Source organism: Miscanthus floridulus, chromosome 3 (assembly GCF_019320115.1).
Source record: "Miscanthus floridulus cultivar M001 chromosome 3, ASM1932011v1, whole genome shotgun sequence".
Taxonomy (NCBI): Eukaryota; Viridiplantae; Streptophyta; class Magnoliopsida; order Poales; family Poaceae; genus Miscanthus; species Miscanthus floridulus.
Window position 1 is genome coordinate 140,146,044 of NC_089582.1, and position 20,595 is coordinate 140,166,638.

A 20,595-nucleotide genomic window follows, 5' to 3' on the forward strand; every position below is an offset into this window, starting at 1 on the left:
TGATTTTTTGCAAGCGTAATACTTGTATTACACATGACATATGTTACGATCACATGCCAGCCCCCGAGTGAGGTCTGACCCCTCGCAATTTGCAGGGGTCGGAAGTCACTAAGGATCGGGGTTCTGTTAAGACAAAAACTGACAAGGAAAAGTGTAAGCTTATTTTAAGGATAGAAACGACGTAGCTGCTCAATGTTCCAGGCGTTGGTGAAGACCTCGCCTTTGATGGTTTTCAACCGGTAGGCGCCTGGGCGAAATATTTCTGCGACGATGTAGGGCCCTTCCCAGGGCGGGGAGAGTTTGTGGCGATCCTTGTTGCTCTGCACAAGACGAAGGACGAGGTCTCCGACGTTGAAGGCTCGACCCCACACCCGTCGGCTGTGGTACCGCTGTAATGCTTGCTGGTACTTAGCTGAACAGAGGAGGGCGACGTCGTGGGCCTCATCCAGCTAGTCCATGGCGTCTTGGTGAGATGCCTCGGCTCCCTGTTCGTCATATGCTCTGATTCTTGGTGCTCCATAGTCGAGGTCCGTCAGGAGAACGGCTTCGGAACCGTAGATCATGAAGAAGGGTGTGTAGCCGGTGGCCCGGCTAGGAGTCGTCCTTAGGCTCCAGAGCATAGCTGGGAGCTCAGCGAGCCAACGCGCGCCGAACTTGTTCAACCGGTTGAAAATTCTAGGTTTGAGGCCTTGAAGAAGCATGCCGTTTGCGCGCTCGACCTGTCCGTTCGTCCGGGGGTGCGCAACGGCTGCCCAATCGATTCGGATGTGTTGTTTATCACAGAAATGAATGAATTTCCTACCGGTGAACTGCGTGCCGTTGTCTGTGATGATGGAGTTCGGTACTCCAAAGCGATGGATGATGTCGAGAAAGAACAGCACAGCTTGCTCGGATTTGATTGTGGATATTGGCCGAGCTTCAATCCATTTTGTGAACTTGTCTATGGTGATAAGCAAGTGGGTAAAGCCCTCGGGCGCCTTTTTAAGTGGCCCAACCAGGTCAAGCCCCCAGACCGCGAAGGGCCACGTGATGGGGATCATCTGGAGAGCCTGGGCCAGGAGGTGTGTTTGCCGAGCGTAGTATTGGCACCCTTCGTAGGTGCGTACAATTTGCTCGGCATCGGCTACTGCGGTGGGCCAATAGAAACCCTGTCGGAATGCCTTCCCAACCAAGGTTCTTGGTGCGGCATGGTGACCGCATGCTCCACCGTGGATGTCGCTCAGGAGGAGTTTTCCCTGTTCGCCAGGGATACAAAGTTGCAGAATTCCGATGTGACTTCGTTTGTAGAGTTCGCCCTCTACAAGAACGAAGGATTTGGCGCGTCGCGTGAGCCATCGGGCTTCTGTCTTGTCGGTTGGTAGTACGTCGTGGAGGAGATAGTCGAGGTAAAGCGTTCTCCAGTCACTGGGAGGATCGGACTCCATTGCTGAGTCTTCTTCAAGCTCCATGACCTCAGGGTTGGGAGGAACAGTTGGTGGATCGGCCTTGGGGGTCGGACTAGAAGGGCCATCGTTGGCTTGTTCCGACCCCACGTAGCGTACCGAGGGTTTGTGTTGATCACTGGCAAAGACGCCTGTTGGAACTAGCTCTCGGCTGGATGCTGCTTTTGCGAGCGTGTCGGCCGCTTCGTTGAGGCGCCTGGGGATATGATTGAGTTCGAGTCCGTCGAATTTGTCCTCCAGACGTCGGACCTCTTGATAGTACGCCTCCATCTTGGTATCATGGTAGCCTGATTCTTTCATGACCTAGTTGACGACTAGCTGAGAGTCGCCCCTGACGTCGAGGCGTCGGATGCCCAGCTCGATGGCGATTCATAGGCCGTTGATGAGCGCTTCGTATTCTGTAGTATTGTTTGATGAGGGAAAATGAAGCCGAACCATGTACCTCATGTGGACCCCGAGGGGGGATACAAAGACTAGTCCTGCTCCGGCGCCCTTCTTCATCAGCGATCCGTCGAAGTACATTATCCAGTACTCTTGATCGACGGCTGCTGGTGGCATCTGGACCTCGGTCCACTCCGCGATGAAGTCAGCTAGTGCCTGAGATTTGATCGCCGTTCGGGGGACATAAGAAATGCCCTGATCCATCAGTTCGAGTGCCCACTTTGCGGTTCTTCCCGTAGCGTCATGGCTACGAACAACCTCGCCGAGGGGGAACGACGTCACTACTGTCACGGGGTGTGACTCGAAGTAGTGGCGTAGCTTCCTTTTGGTGATGAGGACGGTGTAGAGGAGTTTCTGGATCTAGGAGTAGCGGGTTTTGGAGTCGGATAACACCTCGCTGATGAAATATACAGGGCGCTGCACCTTGAAGGCGTGCCCCTCTTCCTCTTGCTCTACTATTAAGGCGGAGCTAACCACTTGGGTGGTGGCCGATATATATAGTAGGAGAGATTCTCCATCGCACGGAGGAACTAGGACCGGCGGCTTAGTTAAAAATCGTTTAACCATGTCAAGTGCCTCCTGAGCCTCGGCTGTCCACTCGAAGCGGTCAGTTTTCTTCAGGAGTCGATAAAGGGGGAGTCCTCGTTCGCCGAGGCGTGAAATGAATCGGCTGAGGGCGGCAAGGCACCCGGTGATCCGCTGAACCCCCTTTATGTTTTGGATCGGGCCCATCCTCGTGATGGCTGATATCTTCTCTGGGTTGGCTTTGATGCCACGCTCGGAGACGATGAAGCCGAGCAGCATGCCCCTCGGGACCCCGAAAACACATTTTTCGGGATTGAGCTTGATGCCGTTCGCCCGGAGTTTCGCAAAGGTGCGTTCAAGGTCGGCGACAAGGTGGTCAGCCCGCTTGGATTTGACTACGATGTCGTCGACATAGGCCTCAACGGTTCGCCTGATGAGGTCACCGAAGCAACTAAGCATACAACGCTGGTACATTGCCCTAGCGTTCTTCAGACCAAACGGCATTGAAACATAGCAAAATGATCCGAAGGGCATGATAAAAGATGTCACGAGCTGGTCGGACTCTTTCATCGCGATTTGATGGTAGCCTGAGTATGCGTCAAGGAAGTAGAGGGTTTCGCACCCCGAGGTGGAATCGACTATTTGGTCTATTCATGGCAAAGGAAATGGATCCTTTGGACATGCTTTGTTGAGGCCAGTATAATCAACACACATTCTCCATTTCCCGCTCTTTTTTCGGACAAGAACAGGATTCGCTAACCACTCTGGGTGGTATACTTCCTTAATGAATCCTGTGGCCAGTAGTTTGGCTATCTCCTCGCCGATGGCCCTGCGTTTCTCCTCGTCGAAGCGGCGTAGGCGTTGTTTCACTGGCTTGGAGCCCGGGAGGATCTGGAGGGTATGCTCGGCGACCTCCCTCGGGATGCCCGGCATATCCGAGGGTTTCCACGCAAAGATGTCCTTGTTGGTGCGGAGGAAGTCGACGAGCGCGCTTTCCTATGCGGAGGAGAGCGCGGTCCCGATTCGGACTTTTTTGCCCTCGGAGCTACTGGGATCCAAGAGGACGTCCCTGGAGCCCTCTGCCGATTCGAACGATCCAGACGACTTCTTTGCGTCGGGTGTCCCTTCAATGACCTCCTCCTTGAGGGTGGCGAGCTCTTCGGATGCGATGACCGCGGATGCGTGTCCGCAGCATTCGACCTCGCACTCGTAAGCGCGCTGGAAGGAGGTGCCGATGGTGATGATCCCACGGGGGCCCGGCATCTTCAGCTTCAGGTATGTGTAATTGGGTACGGCCATGAACTTCGCGTAACATGGTCGCCCCAGAATGGCGTGGAAAGTCCCCGGGAACCCCACTACATCGAAGGTGAGGGTCTCAGTCCGGTAATTGGATCGATCCCCAAAAGTGACGGGCAGGTCAATCTGCCCTAGTGGCACGGCTTGCCTTCTAGGCACGACGCCATGGAAAGGTGCTCGGACGGGACAGAGGTGCGTTCGGTCGACGCCCATCTCGTCGAGCGTCTTGGTGTACATGATGTTGAGGCCGCTGCCCCCATCCATCAGTACCTTGGTGAGCCGCTTTGGACCGACGATCGGGTCGACGACAAGCGGATACCTTCCTGGGTGTGGGACGGCATCCGGATGGTCGGTCCGGTCGAAGGTCCAGCGGTATAGACTTCTCGATGTGCGACCTTCTGGCGGCGCCTGGAGTCGTAGGCCGGTGATCCTCTGAAGATCATGAGGGCATCGGTCGGAGTTGGGAAGGTGTCGTCCTTCTCCTCCGTGTCGTTAGTGGTGGGAACAGGCTTCTTCCCCTGCTCCCCCTTGTTCAGGCCCCCGGCCAAGTATTTGCGCATAAGGCCGCATTCCTTGTATAGGTGCTTGGCCGGGAAGGCGTGGTTTGGGCATGGCCCCTCGAGCATTTTCTCGAAGTGGTTTGGAGTGCCCTCCGTGGGCTTCCGGCCACCTTTGCGGTCGGCAGCGGCCACGAGCGAGTTGTCGCGCCGTTGCTTCTTATTTTTCCCTTTGGCGGGATGGTTGGAGGCGCCTTCGCTGGCGTCCTCATCCCGCCTTGTCTTTCCGTCGGAGCGATCAAAGATGGCTCCGACTGCCTCCTCTCCAGAGGCATGACTGGTGGCGATGTCCAGAAGTTCCTTGGTAGTTCGCGGGCCCCTACGTCCTAGCTTGTGGACCAGGGATTCGCAGGTCGTTCCGGACAGAAAGGCTCCTATCACGTCGGCGTCGGCAATGTTCGGGAGCTCGTTGCACTGTCGGGAGAAACGCTGGATGTACCCGCGGAGGGTTTCATCGGCCTTCTGACGGCAGTTCTTGAGGTCCCATGGGTTTCCAGGGCGTTTGTACGTGCCCTGGAAATTACCCACGAAGATCTCAGTCAGATCCGCCCAACTCTGAATAGCATTGGACGGTAGGTGCTCCAGCCATGCTCATGCCGAGTCGGCCAAGAACAGCGGGAGATTGCGAATAATAAAATTATCATCACTCGCACCACCGGCCTGACATGCAAGCCGATAGTCTTAGAGCCAAAGCCTAGGATTTGTTTCGCCAGAATATTTAGGAATGTTCGTAGGCGGTCGATACCTTAGGGGGAACGCAGCGTTGAGGATGTGCCGGCCAAAGGCCTGAGGGCCTGGCAGGACGGGGCTCGGGCTTCGGTCCTCGTTGCTGTCGTAACGCCCGCCACATCGGGGATGATAGCCGTGGCGCGCTGCTTCTCCATCGTCGCCGTGGGCACGTCTCCGGGTGTCGATGATGCTGCGTACGTCACGGCCACGGCCAAGGCGTTGATGTACAGGGACGACGGAGGGCTGCCCGCCGACTGGCGGTGTTTGGTGTACGGATGCGTCCTTGGTGGGACACACTAAGGGCGCGTGCTGGCTGGTGTCGGGTTCGCGTCGTCGAGACAACGAACTTTCTACCTGCTACGCTGCTGCACGCTCGAGCAACGTGCGAATCTCCCGATAAGCGCGTCGATCCTCGAACGTCGCGGCCTCCGAAAGGCCATGCAGCAAGGTGGTTGCTGCGGCGATGTTCTGGCTGGCTCGGGCAAAGTGAGGAAAGGCCCCATCGTCGGTGAGGATCCTTTGATGTACGGTGTGGGCTGTGGCGCGCATGCGCCCCCCGTCTTTGCGGCGTTCAATCTCGCGATTGATGTCCGCGTATTCCCGTGCGAGCCCTTGCCCGGCCTCATCGATCTCTTGCTGACAAGCCCTTAGCTGCTCCATCCTCAGGTGAGATGGGGCTGTCCCCTCTTCCCCGGATCTGCTGTCAGGATTGTTTGTAGGGGTGGCCTCTTCCCTGGAGGCGCTTTCGACGTGACCCTCGGGGGTCTGTGTCATGTAGCATTCCCGGGAAGGGTGGTGGCTCCCCCTACTAGAATCTGAGCTGGAGAGCGATACAGGCTCCTCGTTGAGGAGCTCGTAGAGGGTCTCCGTATCCCGCTCAATCGCCCCCACGAACTCGATGTCCGTGGGTGGTTGAACCACACGTAGCGCCAGAAGGCGGCCAGCGGTTGCCGCAACGTTGCGGAGACCGAATGGAAATGCTGTCGGGGCGCTCCATACGGACCCTTCCGGACACATGGTGGCGTTGTGAGAGGCCTCCTTGGGTGACGGGACTCCCCGGGAGTTGCCCGATGGGCCCTCAAGCCTGAGACGGCTGAGGTTGATGGAAGGGGGAGATGGGGCGGCTGAGTGAGTCAGCGCCAGCTCTCCTCCTAATGTGATGATGAAATCCAGGTCGCCGAAACGCACGTGTGCGCCCGGGGCCCAGGTGATTGCGTGGGTGGCCATCCGAGACCTGATTTGGAACGCGCAAAGCCCCTACCTGGCGCGCCAACTGTCGGTGTTTCGTACAAGCATCGGCAAGTAAATTTATAGTAATGCGTGTTAGGCCCGGATGGTGCGCTAAAGGACACAAGATTTATACTAGTTCGGGCGGAACGTCCCTACGTCCAGTTTGCTGCTGCTTGTGTTATTAGCACCGTGAACGGTCTGTAGTAAGGGGTACAAACTGTCGAGAGAGGGACTGGTCCCAAGTCTCTGATGGAAGGATTGAAAGGTGGTCAAGAGCTTCGTAGCTGTGTGTATGAGTGCGTTCTATTGTTCGGTCCTATTTTTTCCGTCCCCCTTGATGGAGGAAGCGCATTCCCTTTTATAGATGAAGGGGCTGGCTTTACAAGGGTGAGGGCTCCAGGATGCGTACTCTACTTAGTCTTGTGGCTCACGTCTACCTGGCCAGGTCCTCAATTTTGATGAGTGCGAAGGAAGATAAGTGCTTACCATGTTGTCGATGTCTCTGTAGGATGTCAGGTTAGTCACAGAATGCTGCCCTGCGTAGGGTATGGGCTATAGTATAGTGGTTTTGACTTATGAGCCTCCCCCAGCCTTGCTCCGTACGCCTTCTGGTTCCCATGATTCCTTGTTGGGAGAATTCGGGGTCGGGGTCCGGTGTAGCGCCGCGGCCAAGGCCTTCTGACTGGGAGGACCTGAGGGGTCGGGAAGAGGGCGCCGCTCCCTCGGGTCCACAGCGTGGTGATGGAATGTCCGTCGTTCGTGGAGATAGCAAATCCGTTCTTAGAGCGTAGCGGTTGTCGTATATCTTCGTTGGGTTCCGTGTCCCAGAGCTGAAGGCGGCGCCTACAACTCTACAAGGTGAGGTGCACGCACCTGTAATACCTTTTGGGCTCTACGGCGCCCGGAAGGGTCTAAAGCATCAGTCCTATCGTTCCCTGGCAGTCCTTTTCCTGCCAGGGTGCAGGGTATGGTCGTTGGAGCCATGGTTGACCCGAACGTCTTGTCTCGTCCTGTATCCATCATTATGAGGGATAGATATCGATCAGGGCGAGGCTCGTTCTGGGCCGTCGGGTGAGATGGAAACCAATCCCTATCTCTTGGGCGAGACTAACCCCATCCCTCCAGGATCGGGCGAGGCGGAATCCATCCCTTAGCCTTCAGGCGAGACTGAGCCCGCCCTATAGGCGTCGAGCAAGATAGAGATTAGCCTTGAGCCTTTGGGGCGAGGCAGGGTTATCCCACAAAGGCGTCGGGTGAGGCTGACCCCGCCCCTCCGGGATCGAGCGAGACGAAATTCATCCCTCAGCCCTCGGGCGAGACCGAGCCCGCCCTCAAGGCGTCGGGCGAGATGGAGTTTATCCCTCGGCCCTCGGGCGAGACCGAGCCCGCCCTCAAGGCGTCGGGCGAGACGGAGTTTATCCCTCGGCCCTCGGGCGAGACCGAGCCCGTCCTAAAGGCGTCGGGCGAGACGGAATCGAACTCCCGTCACTCGAACAAGGGATGACATGACGCCCTTATGCGTTTAGAAGTTTTTCACGTTTGGTGGTTATCGGTTCCACCTTCTGGGGTACCCTGGTATTAGGTCCCCGACACCCGGTGTTGAATACTGGGTGACTATACCATTCTCCTGTAAGAACCTTGCAAAAGGTCCAGGAACTTGTCCATATGGGGTATGCCGACCGTAGTACTTCCCCCCACGGTCAGACCTGACTATCTTAATCTTTAAATCATGCTAATTTTCAACTTCTGCTTTAAATATTTTGAATTTATCCAACGCTTCTGTTCTTTCTTTAATTAGATAAATATAGCCATAACGGGAGTAATCATCTGTGAATGTTATGAATGAATCAAAACCATCCACACTCTTTACAGGAAAAGGACCATAGATATATGTGTGAATAATCTGTAGAATTCCTACGCTTCGTTTGGCATCTTTCTTAATTTTCTTTATATACTTTCCTTTTATGCAATCTCTACATTGTTCTAAATCTGAGAGCTCTAATGGAGGAAGAATATCATTCTTAACTAGTCTTTCTATTCTCCTCCTCGAAATATAGCCTAAACGACAGTGCCATAATTTCGACAACGCATCGTGAGCTCTCTTTTGTTTTCTGTTTGCATTGTTCGATGAGGATACATTCTCATTCACATCACATACGGAATTCATATTTTCACGAAGTGATAACAAATAATGCTCGTCTTGTCGGAAGGCAAGACCAATACATCTATTATTAAACAATATCTGATATTTGCCATTTCCAAAATGGCAATCATAACCATCATGGTCCAACTTTGATACACTAATCAAGTTTCTTTGCAAAGAAGGTACATAAAGAACATTTCTAAAAAAAGTATGAAGCCATCAGCAAGCTCTAGCGGAAGATCACCAACGGCCTCAACATCTGCTTGTACTCCATTTGCGACTTTAATGAAACTTTCGCTTCTTTGCAAAGTTCTCATCGAACGGAATCCCTGTAATGAATTAGCAACATGAATAGTTACACCTGAATCAATCCACCAAGTAGATTTTGAAAACTTGACATACAAGAATTCATTTACGAACGTAATAATATTCTCACCTTTATTTTTCATAATCATCTTTAAGAAATCGGGACAATTCTTCTTATAATGTCCCGTCTTCTTATAGTAGAGACACTAGTCTTTATCCACTGGGAATTGCTTGTTCTGAGACTGTTGCATGGGACCCTTTCCAGATGACTTGGAGGAAGAGCTGTTATTATAGTTCTTTTTCTTATCTTTTAGGTAGTTGACAGTACCACCCTGTGAAACTTTTATTCTTTCCTCCTCCTACACACACATGGCTATGAGCTTTTCTAAATCCTATTTTCAGGCTGTATGTTGTAATTAACAACAAAGGTGTCAAATTCTTTGGGCAAAGAAGCAAAAATCAAATGAATAAGAAACTCATCCTTGAGTGTCAAATCCATTGGTTTGAGCTTAGATGCCAAATTGCTCATTCTCAGTATGTGCTCTCTAATGCCACTGCCGCCACCAGAGTACCTTTCTGCGACCAGCTGCATGATCAGCTGGGTTACATATGTCTTTGAAGAGCCAGTGAACTGACGCTTTATTCTTTCTAGGTACTCTGTGACCGTGTCACAGTCTAGAATTGAGCCCACTATTGCAGGCTCAATTGTATTCTTTATCACAGCCAAACATTTCTTATTGGCTGTGACCCGCTTTCTATTTTCAAGGTCAAAAGACATCTTTATGGGAGCAAAGTCCCGCTCTCTGTTCTGCCATGCAGCATCAGTCTCATCTGTCTCCCTCACCGGTGCCACAGGTTCTTTGGGACACGGTGTGGTGACTACCCAGTCCACCTCAGCCAATATGAAGGCCAAGTCGATCTTTTTCTTCCATTCAATGTAGTTATCCCCTTTTAGAGTGGGGATCTCTTTGATACAACTCATCAAGTTGTATCCGCCTGAAAACACAATTCAAATAGTGTGAGAACATAAATAATAACAACAACAATTGCATGCCTTAGTTCAACGTTGGTCAAAATTAAAACATACAATTGTTCTCTACACTAATTCTACATCACCGTTGGGCAGAAATAGAATTAATGGAAGACAAAAACATTATAATATTGCCATTAATCAACGTTGATCAGAATAACAACAATATTATAATCAATTTAAAACATATCCATTTTCAAAATTAAATTCTCTCGTTGGTTCGAATTTAATAATGAAAATTACATCTTTAAATACGCAGCGGAAACATTAACATTCAAAAATCATTTTTCTAGAAACATAAAGGTACTGTTCTGTTCTCTATGCAAAATTGTCGTTGTATCAAAAATTTGCACAGAATTTGACATCAAAATCAATTCAAATTCATCAAATATGAAGTAAACAGTTTCTGGAAAAAAACAAATAAACAGTTGCGAGCTATACTGTGTACAGGCCATTTCGGCCCAGCAACACACGCGCGGCCCAGCTCGCGTGGCCCTTTTTTTGGCCAATCCTTTTCTGTTGGCCCAACAGCCAAAACGGCCTAGCCCACTTCCTTCGCGCGACGCCCGGCTACACGCAGGCCGCAACCTAGGCCTGGGCCGGCAAAGCTAGTCGACTGCGCTCGCCCGCCTGGGCCGCATTTGGCCTGGCCACTGCCAGCCGTTGATCTTCATCGGACGGCTGGCCGACGATGTCGCGCGCATCAAAACCGCGACGCGTTCATCCTCCCAAAACCCTAGCCTCATTTGACTCCCTCCCTTTCTCTCTCCACGCCGCATCCAAGTAACTGAGCACCAGCATCAGCCGTCCATGGCGGTAGGAGAGATGAGAGTCCGGCGCCGCCACGGGCCCCCTCGCCGGTGCGCGCGCTCCCCTTTGGGTGAGCGCGCCACCGTCGAGCGGCCTCGCGTTGGTGCCCTGAGTAGAGACTGTGCGCTGAGCAGTGACTCGTCTTCTTCCCACGTGCCAGCGTAGAGGCGGCGCGGTCCCCTTCCCGCACCATGGCGGTGACGACGGCGGGGAGAGGACCCGGGTAGGATCCCTTCCCCTCCATCCTTTCTCTGTTCATGCTAGGGTTAGGGTTACGATTTTGGATTCTTTTCCGATTTGAAATCGGTTCTCTTTCTTTCCTTTCTCCAAGGTCTAGATCTACACTATTGACCCAAAACCCGATCTAGGGTTTGTATGTATCTTTTCTTTTCTTTTCCCAAACTCTCTAGAGTTAGGGTTAGATTTTCTTTCATCCGAACCTTCATCTAACCTCGATCCGAGGTTAGGGTTCAACCGAACCCTTTGTCGACCGAAGCCCCTTTCTACATTCTAGATCCGCACTGGATTTCTATTTGTTAAGCCAGATCTATACCTAAACTGTGGCTCTGATACCAATGTTATACTCTCTAGATCGTCCAGTAGTAGATCTTAGGGTTTGTTTCTTTTGAATACGGGATGAATAGAGGGGGAGATAGGAGAGAGGTGTTTGTGTTGAACCTGAGCCCTCAGAGGGAGTTGCGGATGAACTAGAGCTGGCCATCTCAGGTTCGGTAATGAAGGTCTGCGCACGGGCAGCGACTGGTGGAGTAGAGGTGGCACAAACGTCGATGCAGCGCAGACGGACGGTGTGGCAGTGACGACGACGAAGTCAGTGGAGCTTCCCGTCGTTGGCTGCGCGCCCTCTCAGATCGGTCTAGGGTTTGTCGGTGGGGTTTGCGGCTCACGGTGAACCTCGTACCTCGAGTCGCTAGCCCCCACCACTTTATATAGCGCAGTGCGACGGGGGCCCACCAACCATGTAGGGTTGGGCGCCCCCGATCAGGGCGCGTGACCAAGGCCCAATAGGCCGTTGGGCTTATTGGCTGGGAGATCAATCTAACACATCAACCTAGACACACGACCCAATTTTTTTTTAATTTGGTCCTTTTTTTTTAAAGAAAATTCATGTTTAAACGTCTGAGCCACATAAACTCAACTTTGAACCTTGGAGGTCGACGTCATGATTTACGGTGTCGAGGTTACATGTCTCGGCGCCATGACTCACGGCGCTAAGGTGCCTGGCCCTATTTTGCGTGGACAACGATCTGGCGCTTACGTGGCACACAACTCGACGCCATACATCACGGCGCCGAGGTATTAACCCTATACGTGGCTCAAGCCAGCGCCACTTCTCTCTCTCCCTCTCGCGCTCGTCTCAGCCAACCACACCGCCGCCGTCCGCGCCCCCTGCCCGTGCCCTCGCAGGCCACGGTAGACCCCGCCGATGCCCTCGTAGCCCGCGGCTAGGGAGACGAGGACGACGACGACGAAGAGGACGAGGAGGACGAGGAGCGTGGTTATGATTAGCTTGACGAGTCTCAGCTCCAGGACGCTCCTTCGACTCAGCCTACGCAGGTTGCAGGAACTAGACGACGCTGTCCGCCTTGTTCGTATACTCCGGGCACCGACGCTCTTGGCCCCAAAGGTAAGGATAAGACTAGGAGGCAGTGACAAGGACTTGTAGGTTAGGACTAAGCTTATTTTGCATGGCCCTAGAATCACAACTTATTTGGACTGCATGGACTTTGCTTTATTTTACATGTCTAGAGCTTTGTACAATATGCAGTTACTTTGCTATAACTATTGGGACTGTATGGACATTGTAGAGTATTTGGATTATGCTAGACATGTTGGCCTCGTTCGGATGGTGCTAAAAAACACTGTTCATGGATGGTTTCTACTGTTCACGGATGGTTCTCTCTCACAAATTCCTCCAGATTCCTCCAAGCGAACATGGCTGTTATGTTGGTTGTGATGTTCTATGTAGTTGTGTTGTGTTATTTGGATGACTAAATGTTTGGATCATATTATAATGTCTGTGTTTCTGATTGTGGATGCTCCTGAAACAAGGGAGACTCTTGCGAATTTTTCATGCGAATCATTCATTATACTACACAGCTAAAAAAGACACAAATATAGTACACGAATTAAATGTTAATATATTTTTGGTACATTCCCTTTTTAAAAACTAAATAGTTCTCTTAACACCCATATAAATAAAATTATTTAAAGCATTGAACGTGTGTAGTCTAATCGTATCGTACACAGGCTTTGTAGATGAATCTAGGCTTTTCAGTATTAGTAAACGAATCTAGGCTTTTTAGACAATGAAAATAGCCTTTTCAGTTAGAAGGATGAGAAGGACGATGACAACAGCGATTTATCACTTCATATACGTAGTACACCTATACCATCTAGGTTTTTCACTGATTTATCATGTCACCGTCGAATAGACTTTTCAGTAAATGAATCTAGGCTCTTTAGTGTCCATTGAAATAGGCTCTTCAGTGATACTAAGTAGGCTTCTCAGGACCATTTACACCACATTAAAATGGCAACTAAACCTTCCTCTGCCTATATATACGCAATGTTGGATGCATTGCTACTTACTTTGCAACGAGTATTTCCTTTCGTTGCAGTAGAAATGTCTGGAGGGTCATCCAGAGGGAGGGGAAAGGGGGAGGAAGAGAACTCCCATTGTGTGGGAGAGTTCTATGGGTCCTGATTTATTTGAGGAAGCACTGTATAAGAGGTTTCCAGTTGAGAGCAAAAATGATTTCACGAAAGAGACATCACTGAGAGGATACGATGACCGGAGAAGAAGAGTGGCCAAAATGCATGCATGGTGAGGACTACTTAGTGCACATGTTCACCGAGAGATAAATGGAGGTCGTTGTTTCTTCAAATGCCTACGGGCATGGATAATTGCTATTACTATTTGTTTTTTTTCAATATGTACCTCTTCTATACTACAACTAACAGGATGTATTTATTATAGTCTTCTGAGGCCAAAGAAAACTGTGGATTCACTAGATGGGTCAATCCTCATCCAATTTATCTGCACCAAGAGTACATCTACTACCTGCAGGACTGTATCTTCGATCTAGAAAGGGAAGTTAGCAGCGGTTACAAGGACAATGAAGACGACGACAACAACGATGCCGGTTCACAGAAGGCACTCTGCAATGATCCATATTACACCTGCCCTAATCACAAGAACAAGGGGCCTCCGCCACCACCCCCGCCACCACCACCAACAACAATGGGAGGATACTATAGAAAAGGTGCAACACAATTTGCTATGTGACCGCACTACTAACTAGAACAAATCTATCTTATTTGCATGCCACATCTATGTGTTTGTTGTTTGGTTTAATTACCTAAAGCATATTAGGGTTAGTCGAAGGACCTATGTACCCTTGTTTGGTACATGTTCTCACATGTCATTTCATGTGCTTGTTGTTCGCTTCAATTACCTAAGGCATGTTAGGTTTAGTCCAAGACCTACATGTTCTCACATGCCATTTCATGTGTTGTGCGTGTTGAATTATGTAATGCAGTACTTCGTTAGGTTTTATTTATAGTACGTTAACTCATTTCGCTACCTCCACATTATTAAACTGAATATTACGATCACAAATAATGAAACCAACAACACAATGAAAAGTCCAATACTTAGGCACATTAAACAACACAATAACGATAGAAGTACATGTTGACAAACTAAATAGCATCCATACTTAAAGTGTATTACATGACAACACAATACAAAGTTCAAAAATAGACAATATTGTTTATGAATAAACCATACAACTAGCAAGTCATGCTAACTACTGAGTGCAACGAGGCCACTTTCTCTTTCTTAGGACATCGGGATTCTTCTCCATCGCTGCTTTCGCTTGGCGCGCACGCTCAAGCTTCTTCTCCCTCTCCTCCCTATACGCAGCAACACACCTCCTTTCCTCCTCTTCCTTGTGCTCCTTTTCTACAACCTCCTCTTTGCGTCTCTTGTCGATCATCTCCTTGTCCTCTGTCTCCCAACACAACAATTTCTGCATCCACTCCTTGTCTTCCGGTTTGATCTCAGTGTTGATCCACTGCTCAAAATCATAGAGCGGTGGAAGAATCTGCAATACATGCAAATGTTACACAACAAAAAATTCATGCATGATTTCATATGAAACAAAATAATTACTACACAGCAATAATTTCTCACCATCTTGTTAATGTGGCGCTGACGAAGTGTAGGCTGAAACGTAAAATTGGAACACATCCAGTACCTCTGCTTATACGTGTCCTCTTCATCGGACTTGGCCACCTTGCAAGGATCACCGTAAAAATACATGGACACAGGAACACCACTTGGCAGAGACAATGGATCGAAGGCATTTTCGGTCATCCGGCCATAACTACAATTGAAACAATTTCGTTCTAAAAACCATAGGCAATGAACATTAAACCATAAACCGAGGACTTCTCATTTGCTACACATCAATGAAACCATAATATAACAAGATGCGCTGAGGTTACCTTGATTTAGTAGCTTTTCCATGCCTCATCCTAAGGTTACATATTACAAATATTAATAATCGCTTCAAAACCCTAGTAATGACGTACCTACGGCTACAAAATACACCAAACATAGAACAAATCAATGCTTAAAAAATGAGTAGGGGAGAGAGAATACCTTGCTCTTGAAGATATATGGATCAAATCAAAGTTTTAAAGATGTAAATAGTCGATTTAAGATATTAGACGGGTTGGGAAGAGGAAGAACCTGAGAGGGAGGAGGAACAAATGAAACAAGTCTCGAATAGGGAAAGCCGGGAGTGGGTTTGAATCCAGGCTCGACGCTGTGATATATGACGCCGAGGTGTGTGCCACGTAAGCGCCAGATCGTCGTCCACGCAAAAATAGGGCCTGGCACCTCGGCGCCGTGAGTCATGGCGCCGAGACGTGTAACCTCGGCGCCGTGAATCACGGCACCGACCCCAGCGTCTAAAGTTGAGTTTATGTCGCACAAGGGTCTAAATGTGAATTTTCTTTAAAAAAAAGATCAAATTACAAAAAATAAATAAATTAGGGACACACGACAGCAACGCGTCAAACCTTATTGGTGACAAATATCACCAAATAATGTTATGCATCGTACCGTGTCTAGCCTGCCATGAGACGTGACATCGTGACCACAAAAATATCTCGCAACAACCCAGTCCGGCCCGACGCCACCGCCGCCGGATCATCCATCACTGCATCAGGGCAAAAGAATATCGTGATTCCATTTCCATGCCGCCCATGGGGATTGGGGAGGGAGTTGGGCGTAGCCGCGTAGGCAAGGAAGCAAGGACGGAAGGCACGGGGAAGGCGTGCAGAGAGGATCCCGGGCCGCCGCAAGCCATCTCCCTCCGAAGATATTTCTCACCAAAGCGTCCACCGGCAGCGCGCTCAGCCGGCCCCGGCCAGGCCAGCCGACGTGGAAAAGCCATGCCGTTGCGGAGGGAAGCCGGATAAAAAGCGCGGCCTGTCCCCTCCCCAGCCTCCCCCACGCTCGGGTTCGACTCGACCGGTCGGTCCACCGCTTTCACCCGCTCCGCTCCGTTTCCGTCGCTCCGAAGTCCGAACCAAGGAGCCGCGCCACGCGAGAGGGGGCCGCGTCGCGGACGGTAGGGCTGTCGAATCCTCCTCCGCCTCGTCCCTTGTCGTCCACAGACCACAGCCCAGTCTCTTCGTGTTGCGGTTGTGATGTTTGCCGCGCTTGTGGCCGTGGAGGCGCTGATGTGAGGTTTGATGTGGCGGTGGTGCATTTGCAGGTGGCGGTTTTGTGTCTCGGTGGGCGGGGGTGTGGACGACCGACCGACCGGAGCGGAAGGCCGGAGATGATGGACGAGGGGGCGCCCGATCTGCGAGACCTCGTGCGCCCGCCGGTAATCCTTTTTCCCCCAGCGCGTTTGGTTTGACCGCGGATTCGTTTGGTTGGTGTGCAGTTGTGGCGCCAAGTTTTTTAAGATGTTTGTTTGGGTGATCTGCTGAGATACCTGGGTGTACTAAAATTTCGAACAGCTGTTCGATTTTGGGTTAAAAACAAAGGGGCGTTGGAGCTGCTAGTTTAGATTTTTGGACCTCTTTGTTAGTATCGCCGAGCACAAAATGGAGGAGTAGAATCACGGTTTCTTCAGGAGGCCGTTGTACAACATATGTTTTTTTTTTGTTACGCAGGATTTACGGGGATACGTGAGATTTTTATATGATTCAAGTGGTCATGGCTTGAGCATCTTGAATGATATATGCAGCTCACAATAGTTTGCTTGGATAGCTGTTGCTATTGACTTGGTGGAAAAACCAGTTCCCGTGTGTGGCTGCCGGTTTTGACATTACTTTGGATTGTGTTCTTTTTCTACATTGCTCAGAGATTGTGTGAGGCTTTCATGAAGTGTATTAAATGAGAGAAGTGGGTGCTAAGTTGTCAAAGTATCAAGGTTGCGCCACAAGTGATACTTGAGCATTCCATGCTATTAAAAGACGATTTCCTTGAACAATTGTAATCTGCAATTTTGATCGTTCTGTTAAGTTGCTTTAACTTGACTGATGTGATGTGCAAAAAAAAATTTTTGGTGATAACTTTGCTGACCTTTCATTTGAGAGGACAAGTAGACATGGACAAAAAGGGTAATTCAGTTAAGTTGTACTTTGGACTTTTGGGGACAGGTTGATTATTCAGCTCTTCTGGGTTCAATCTTTTAGGGGTTGTTTGGATCTTAAGTTTTGTGAGAACCAGAGCCTTAAAACCCGTTTTTAGTTCATTACCCAGAAAACCCTGTTTGTTTTCTCTAACTAACTTTGAGATAAGTAAAAACGGTTTCCAGTAAACTCAGAATACCAAGTTTTACCAAAATCTATTCCTAGACGTTTTTATAAAAACCGTCATAAACTAAGCACGTTTCTCCGGCCATAAATCTCGCATCTCCATTGGTTCCTGTACCAACTAGCTTTGACGGGAATGATCAGTTTGCACGGCGATCAAATATGTGTCTTTGTTATTTGATTCCAAAGAAAAACCCGTGAAAGTAATTGCGACCCAAACACAGTAATATATATAAATCAACAATAACAAATACGTACTTGAAACAGGTTTATCTAAAATTGATGGTAAAACATATTTTCTGAAAACTGATTTATAATTATGAGATCCAAACAACCACTTAGTATTGTTGCCACAATGGTAATTGGCTATTTCAGTGTGCTTTTTTTCGCGTGGGATTCAAGGGGACACACGATATCTTCATATGATTCAAATGGTCATATCATGGCCATGAGCATCTGGAAGGATGATGCTCAGAATGGTTTGCTTTGATAGCTGTTGTGCAACCTAAGGATACCATTTACTTGGTTTGCAAAACTAGCTATTGCAAATGACTGTTGGTTTTGACATCACTTGGATTTTGTTTCCTTCTGGTTAGAGATGTGTGAGGTTTTCATGAAGTATATTGAATGAGAGAAATGGGTGCTAAGTTGCCATAGTATCAAGGCTGCGCCATGAGTCTTGTGTGATACTTGATCATTCCATACTATCAAAAGACAATTTCTTTGAACAGTTGTATTCTGCAACCTGAATCATTCAGTTAAGTTGCTGTAACATGACTGATGTGATGTGCAGAATATTTTTTAGTGCTAACTCTGATGAACTTTCATTTGAGGGGCCAAGTAGACATGGACAAAAGGGTAATTCATTTGAGTTGTACTTACGAATTTCATGGAGTAGTTGATTAGTTAGGTCATTTTGGTTAAATCTTTTATTATTATTATTATTGTTGTTGTTGTTGTTGTTGTTGTGGTGGTGGTGGTAGCTGGTTATTTCAGTGTTCTTTTTAATGCCATTTTCCTTCTGAATGTACCCTTGCAATGCTTGAGCAGTATTCCCATATTTCTATCATGTCACTTAGAGACCAAGAGTCGACCACAAATACTCAGATCAGCGTTTGAATTTTGTACTCGTCATTTCTTTTGGAGGACCTATCATGAAGTTCTTCCATTCATGTCCCAGGATGTTCTCGTGGTATGCTCATCTACTGGATGGACAGATGAAAAGCACATGCTTTATCTTCAATTATTGGAAGAAACATTTGTGCGCCAATTACATGAAAGTGGTTGCAGTTTTAAGGGACTGTTCAATCGCTCTCCAAGATACTGTAGGCGTAGGAAATCATCTAAGCAAATTGTTAAATACACTACACCTGATCAGGTATAGGCAAAGGCTATATTCCCTCGTTATTTGACAGAAAATGGAAGGAAGCTGCTGTAACATATATTTTGTATGATGCAGCAGGGATGTTGTGCCATAGTTGAGGGTGACAAAGTCAAGTCCTGCATAAAGGCCGAGCATGTTGAGTCACCTTCCTGTTGTGGAAATCAGCAAGATGAAAAAATTCGTTCCATGGAAGATAATGCATCAACCACTGAGCCCGTGGAAGAAGCCACTTCCCATGCAAGGGCAACAAGCCCAGGACAAGCTTCCACGTGCTATGTTGGCAAACACAGACATTCACCTTCCAGAAGCGCAGGTAGGGGGGTATCTGTTAGATGTCCTTTTGCAAATGCTGTTGCATACTGATCTGTAGTTACTCCAAAAAGGAAGAAAACTATTTCCAAATTTTGATTGTCTTCTATGAGATTATTGCAAAACAAAGCAACAATTGATTTCCCCAAATCTGCTTTTTATTAAGAAAACAAATTTACCCTGGCTGTCTGCCTGATTTTGTTTCAAGTGTAAGCTGTTAACATTGTTTGTGTTGGAAAAAACGCATCATCTTGCTCAGTGTCTTGTTTTCCTGAGATCTGACCAGTAGAAGTGCACCTTGGGAATTATGCCATGTGTTTCTTCATATCCAGACTATGAATACAAAATATTTAAAGGTATTAAGTTCATTTACTTGAGTGACATGGCCAGATTTTTACAAGAGAACTACTCGTGCATTTACTCAGAGGGGTCGGATCAGAATTTTGATGAGGAGACCCAAGGGACTGGAGAATCAAGGCGAGGATGTAACCGAAAGCGACTGAAATCTGCTGATGGTACGAGGGATCATCAGGTAATTGACCATAAGTGTAGTGTACCTTTTAGTTGTGTTCTGCCGATGTTCTATGTTTTATGAAAACATTCTTACTTTACATCACATTGTCAATAGGTGGTTCTGGTTGTGAAGGCAGAAGCCCATCAGGTGGGCTGCCTTGATGTGAGTGACAAAAATAGCGACTGCAGTGCATCATCGAAAGTGCATGCTGGATTACTTGATGTTGAAGCTGGGTCTCCCTCCGGCAACTGCAAGGATCATGGACCAAAAGGATAATGCAATGTCCATAGAGTGATCTCTGGAGTTGACTAACACACTCACCTGGTAGTAACTGAATCAGAGAGAAAGTCAAGCAGTGCAAGTTTGTAAGATAAACTAGCTTACCCTTTATTCTGGTTTGGAAGTCAAAATAGTTCGTTCAATTTAGCCTAGATTGATGCGAGGCAGTTGATGGTTTTATTGTGTTTTTGAGTGACACTGATATGAAAATAAAATTTCCTTTATTCTGTGTTTGGTGCTGTAACCTTGTAAATGGAGTGCTTTCATATTTTTGTTAACATCATATCTACATTTTGGTTTTACTATCATATCTGAATTTCGAACACGTTTGGTTGTTTCGCTCTCCAAGTTTGCCCCACTCGCTTGGGCAACCTCAACCAAATTTTGATAATATGTGGACTGCTGGCCCCTCTACAACAAAGAAAAATACGTATTTCTAGCTCCGCCAGTGGCTGAGCAGAGGAACCAAACTGTCCTTAACTTTTGATGGTTGACTCCTGCCTGCTAGAGGACCTAGATTTCTTGCAAACAGAAAGGGGTTCCAGGGACCATATTTCTTGCAAACAGAGAGGGGGGTTCCAGGGACCATGAGTCTCCATATACTTCCTGGGACCAGATTTCTCGCAAACAGAGGGGTCCAGGGATCAGGAGTCTCTACATACAATTGCAAATATTCTCTTCATGAATTCTGATAATGTGCTACGCATGGAGCTTCCTTCGGAGAAGAATGTTAATATGT

The 20,595-nt window shown here is 48.5% G+C and overlaps 1 protein-coding gene across 3 annotated transcripts; it reads left to right on the forward strand.

The window, feature by feature from the left end:
- The first annotated feature begins 15,882 nt into the window (after positions 1–15,882).
- LOC136547231 (cold-regulated protein 28-like) lies at positions 15,883–20,083 on the forward strand. 3 transcript variants are annotated; one of them, XM_066539196.1, is made up of 6 exons: positions 15,884–16,172; positions 16,320–16,433; positions 18,551–18,748; positions 18,830–19,067; positions 19,489–19,595; positions 19,692–20,083. In XM_066539196.1, the coding sequence occupies exons 2-6, from the start codon at positions 16,386–16,388 to the stop codon at positions 19,851–19,853; spliced, it is 753 nt and encodes a 250-aa protein (XP_066395293.1). In that variant the 5' UTR covers positions 15,884–16,172; positions 16,320–16,385; the 3' UTR covers positions 19,854–20,083. The 3 variants fall into 3 exon arrangements, with proteins under 3 accessions (XP_066395294.1, XP_066395293.1, XP_066395295.1); XM_066539198.1 differs by having other exon boundaries at positions 15,886–16,172; positions 18,833–19,067; XM_066539197.1 differs by having other exon boundaries at positions 15,883–16,433.
- The last annotated feature ends 512 nt before the right edge of the window (positions 20,084–20,595 follow it).

Coding starts and splice junctions, on each gene's coding strand:
- LOC136547231 (XM_066539197.1), top strand. CDS start 16,386: ATGATGGACGAGGGGGCGCCCGATCTGCGAGACCTCGTGCGCCCGCCG. Junction 16,434..18,550: donor GAGACCTCGTGCGCCCGCCG/GTAATCCTTTTT, acceptor TTCATGTCCCAG/GATGTTCTCGTGGTATGCTC. Junction 19,596..19,691: donor ATGGTACGAGGGATCATCAG/GTAATTGACCAT, acceptor CATTGTCAATAG/GTGGTTCTGGTTGTGAAGGC.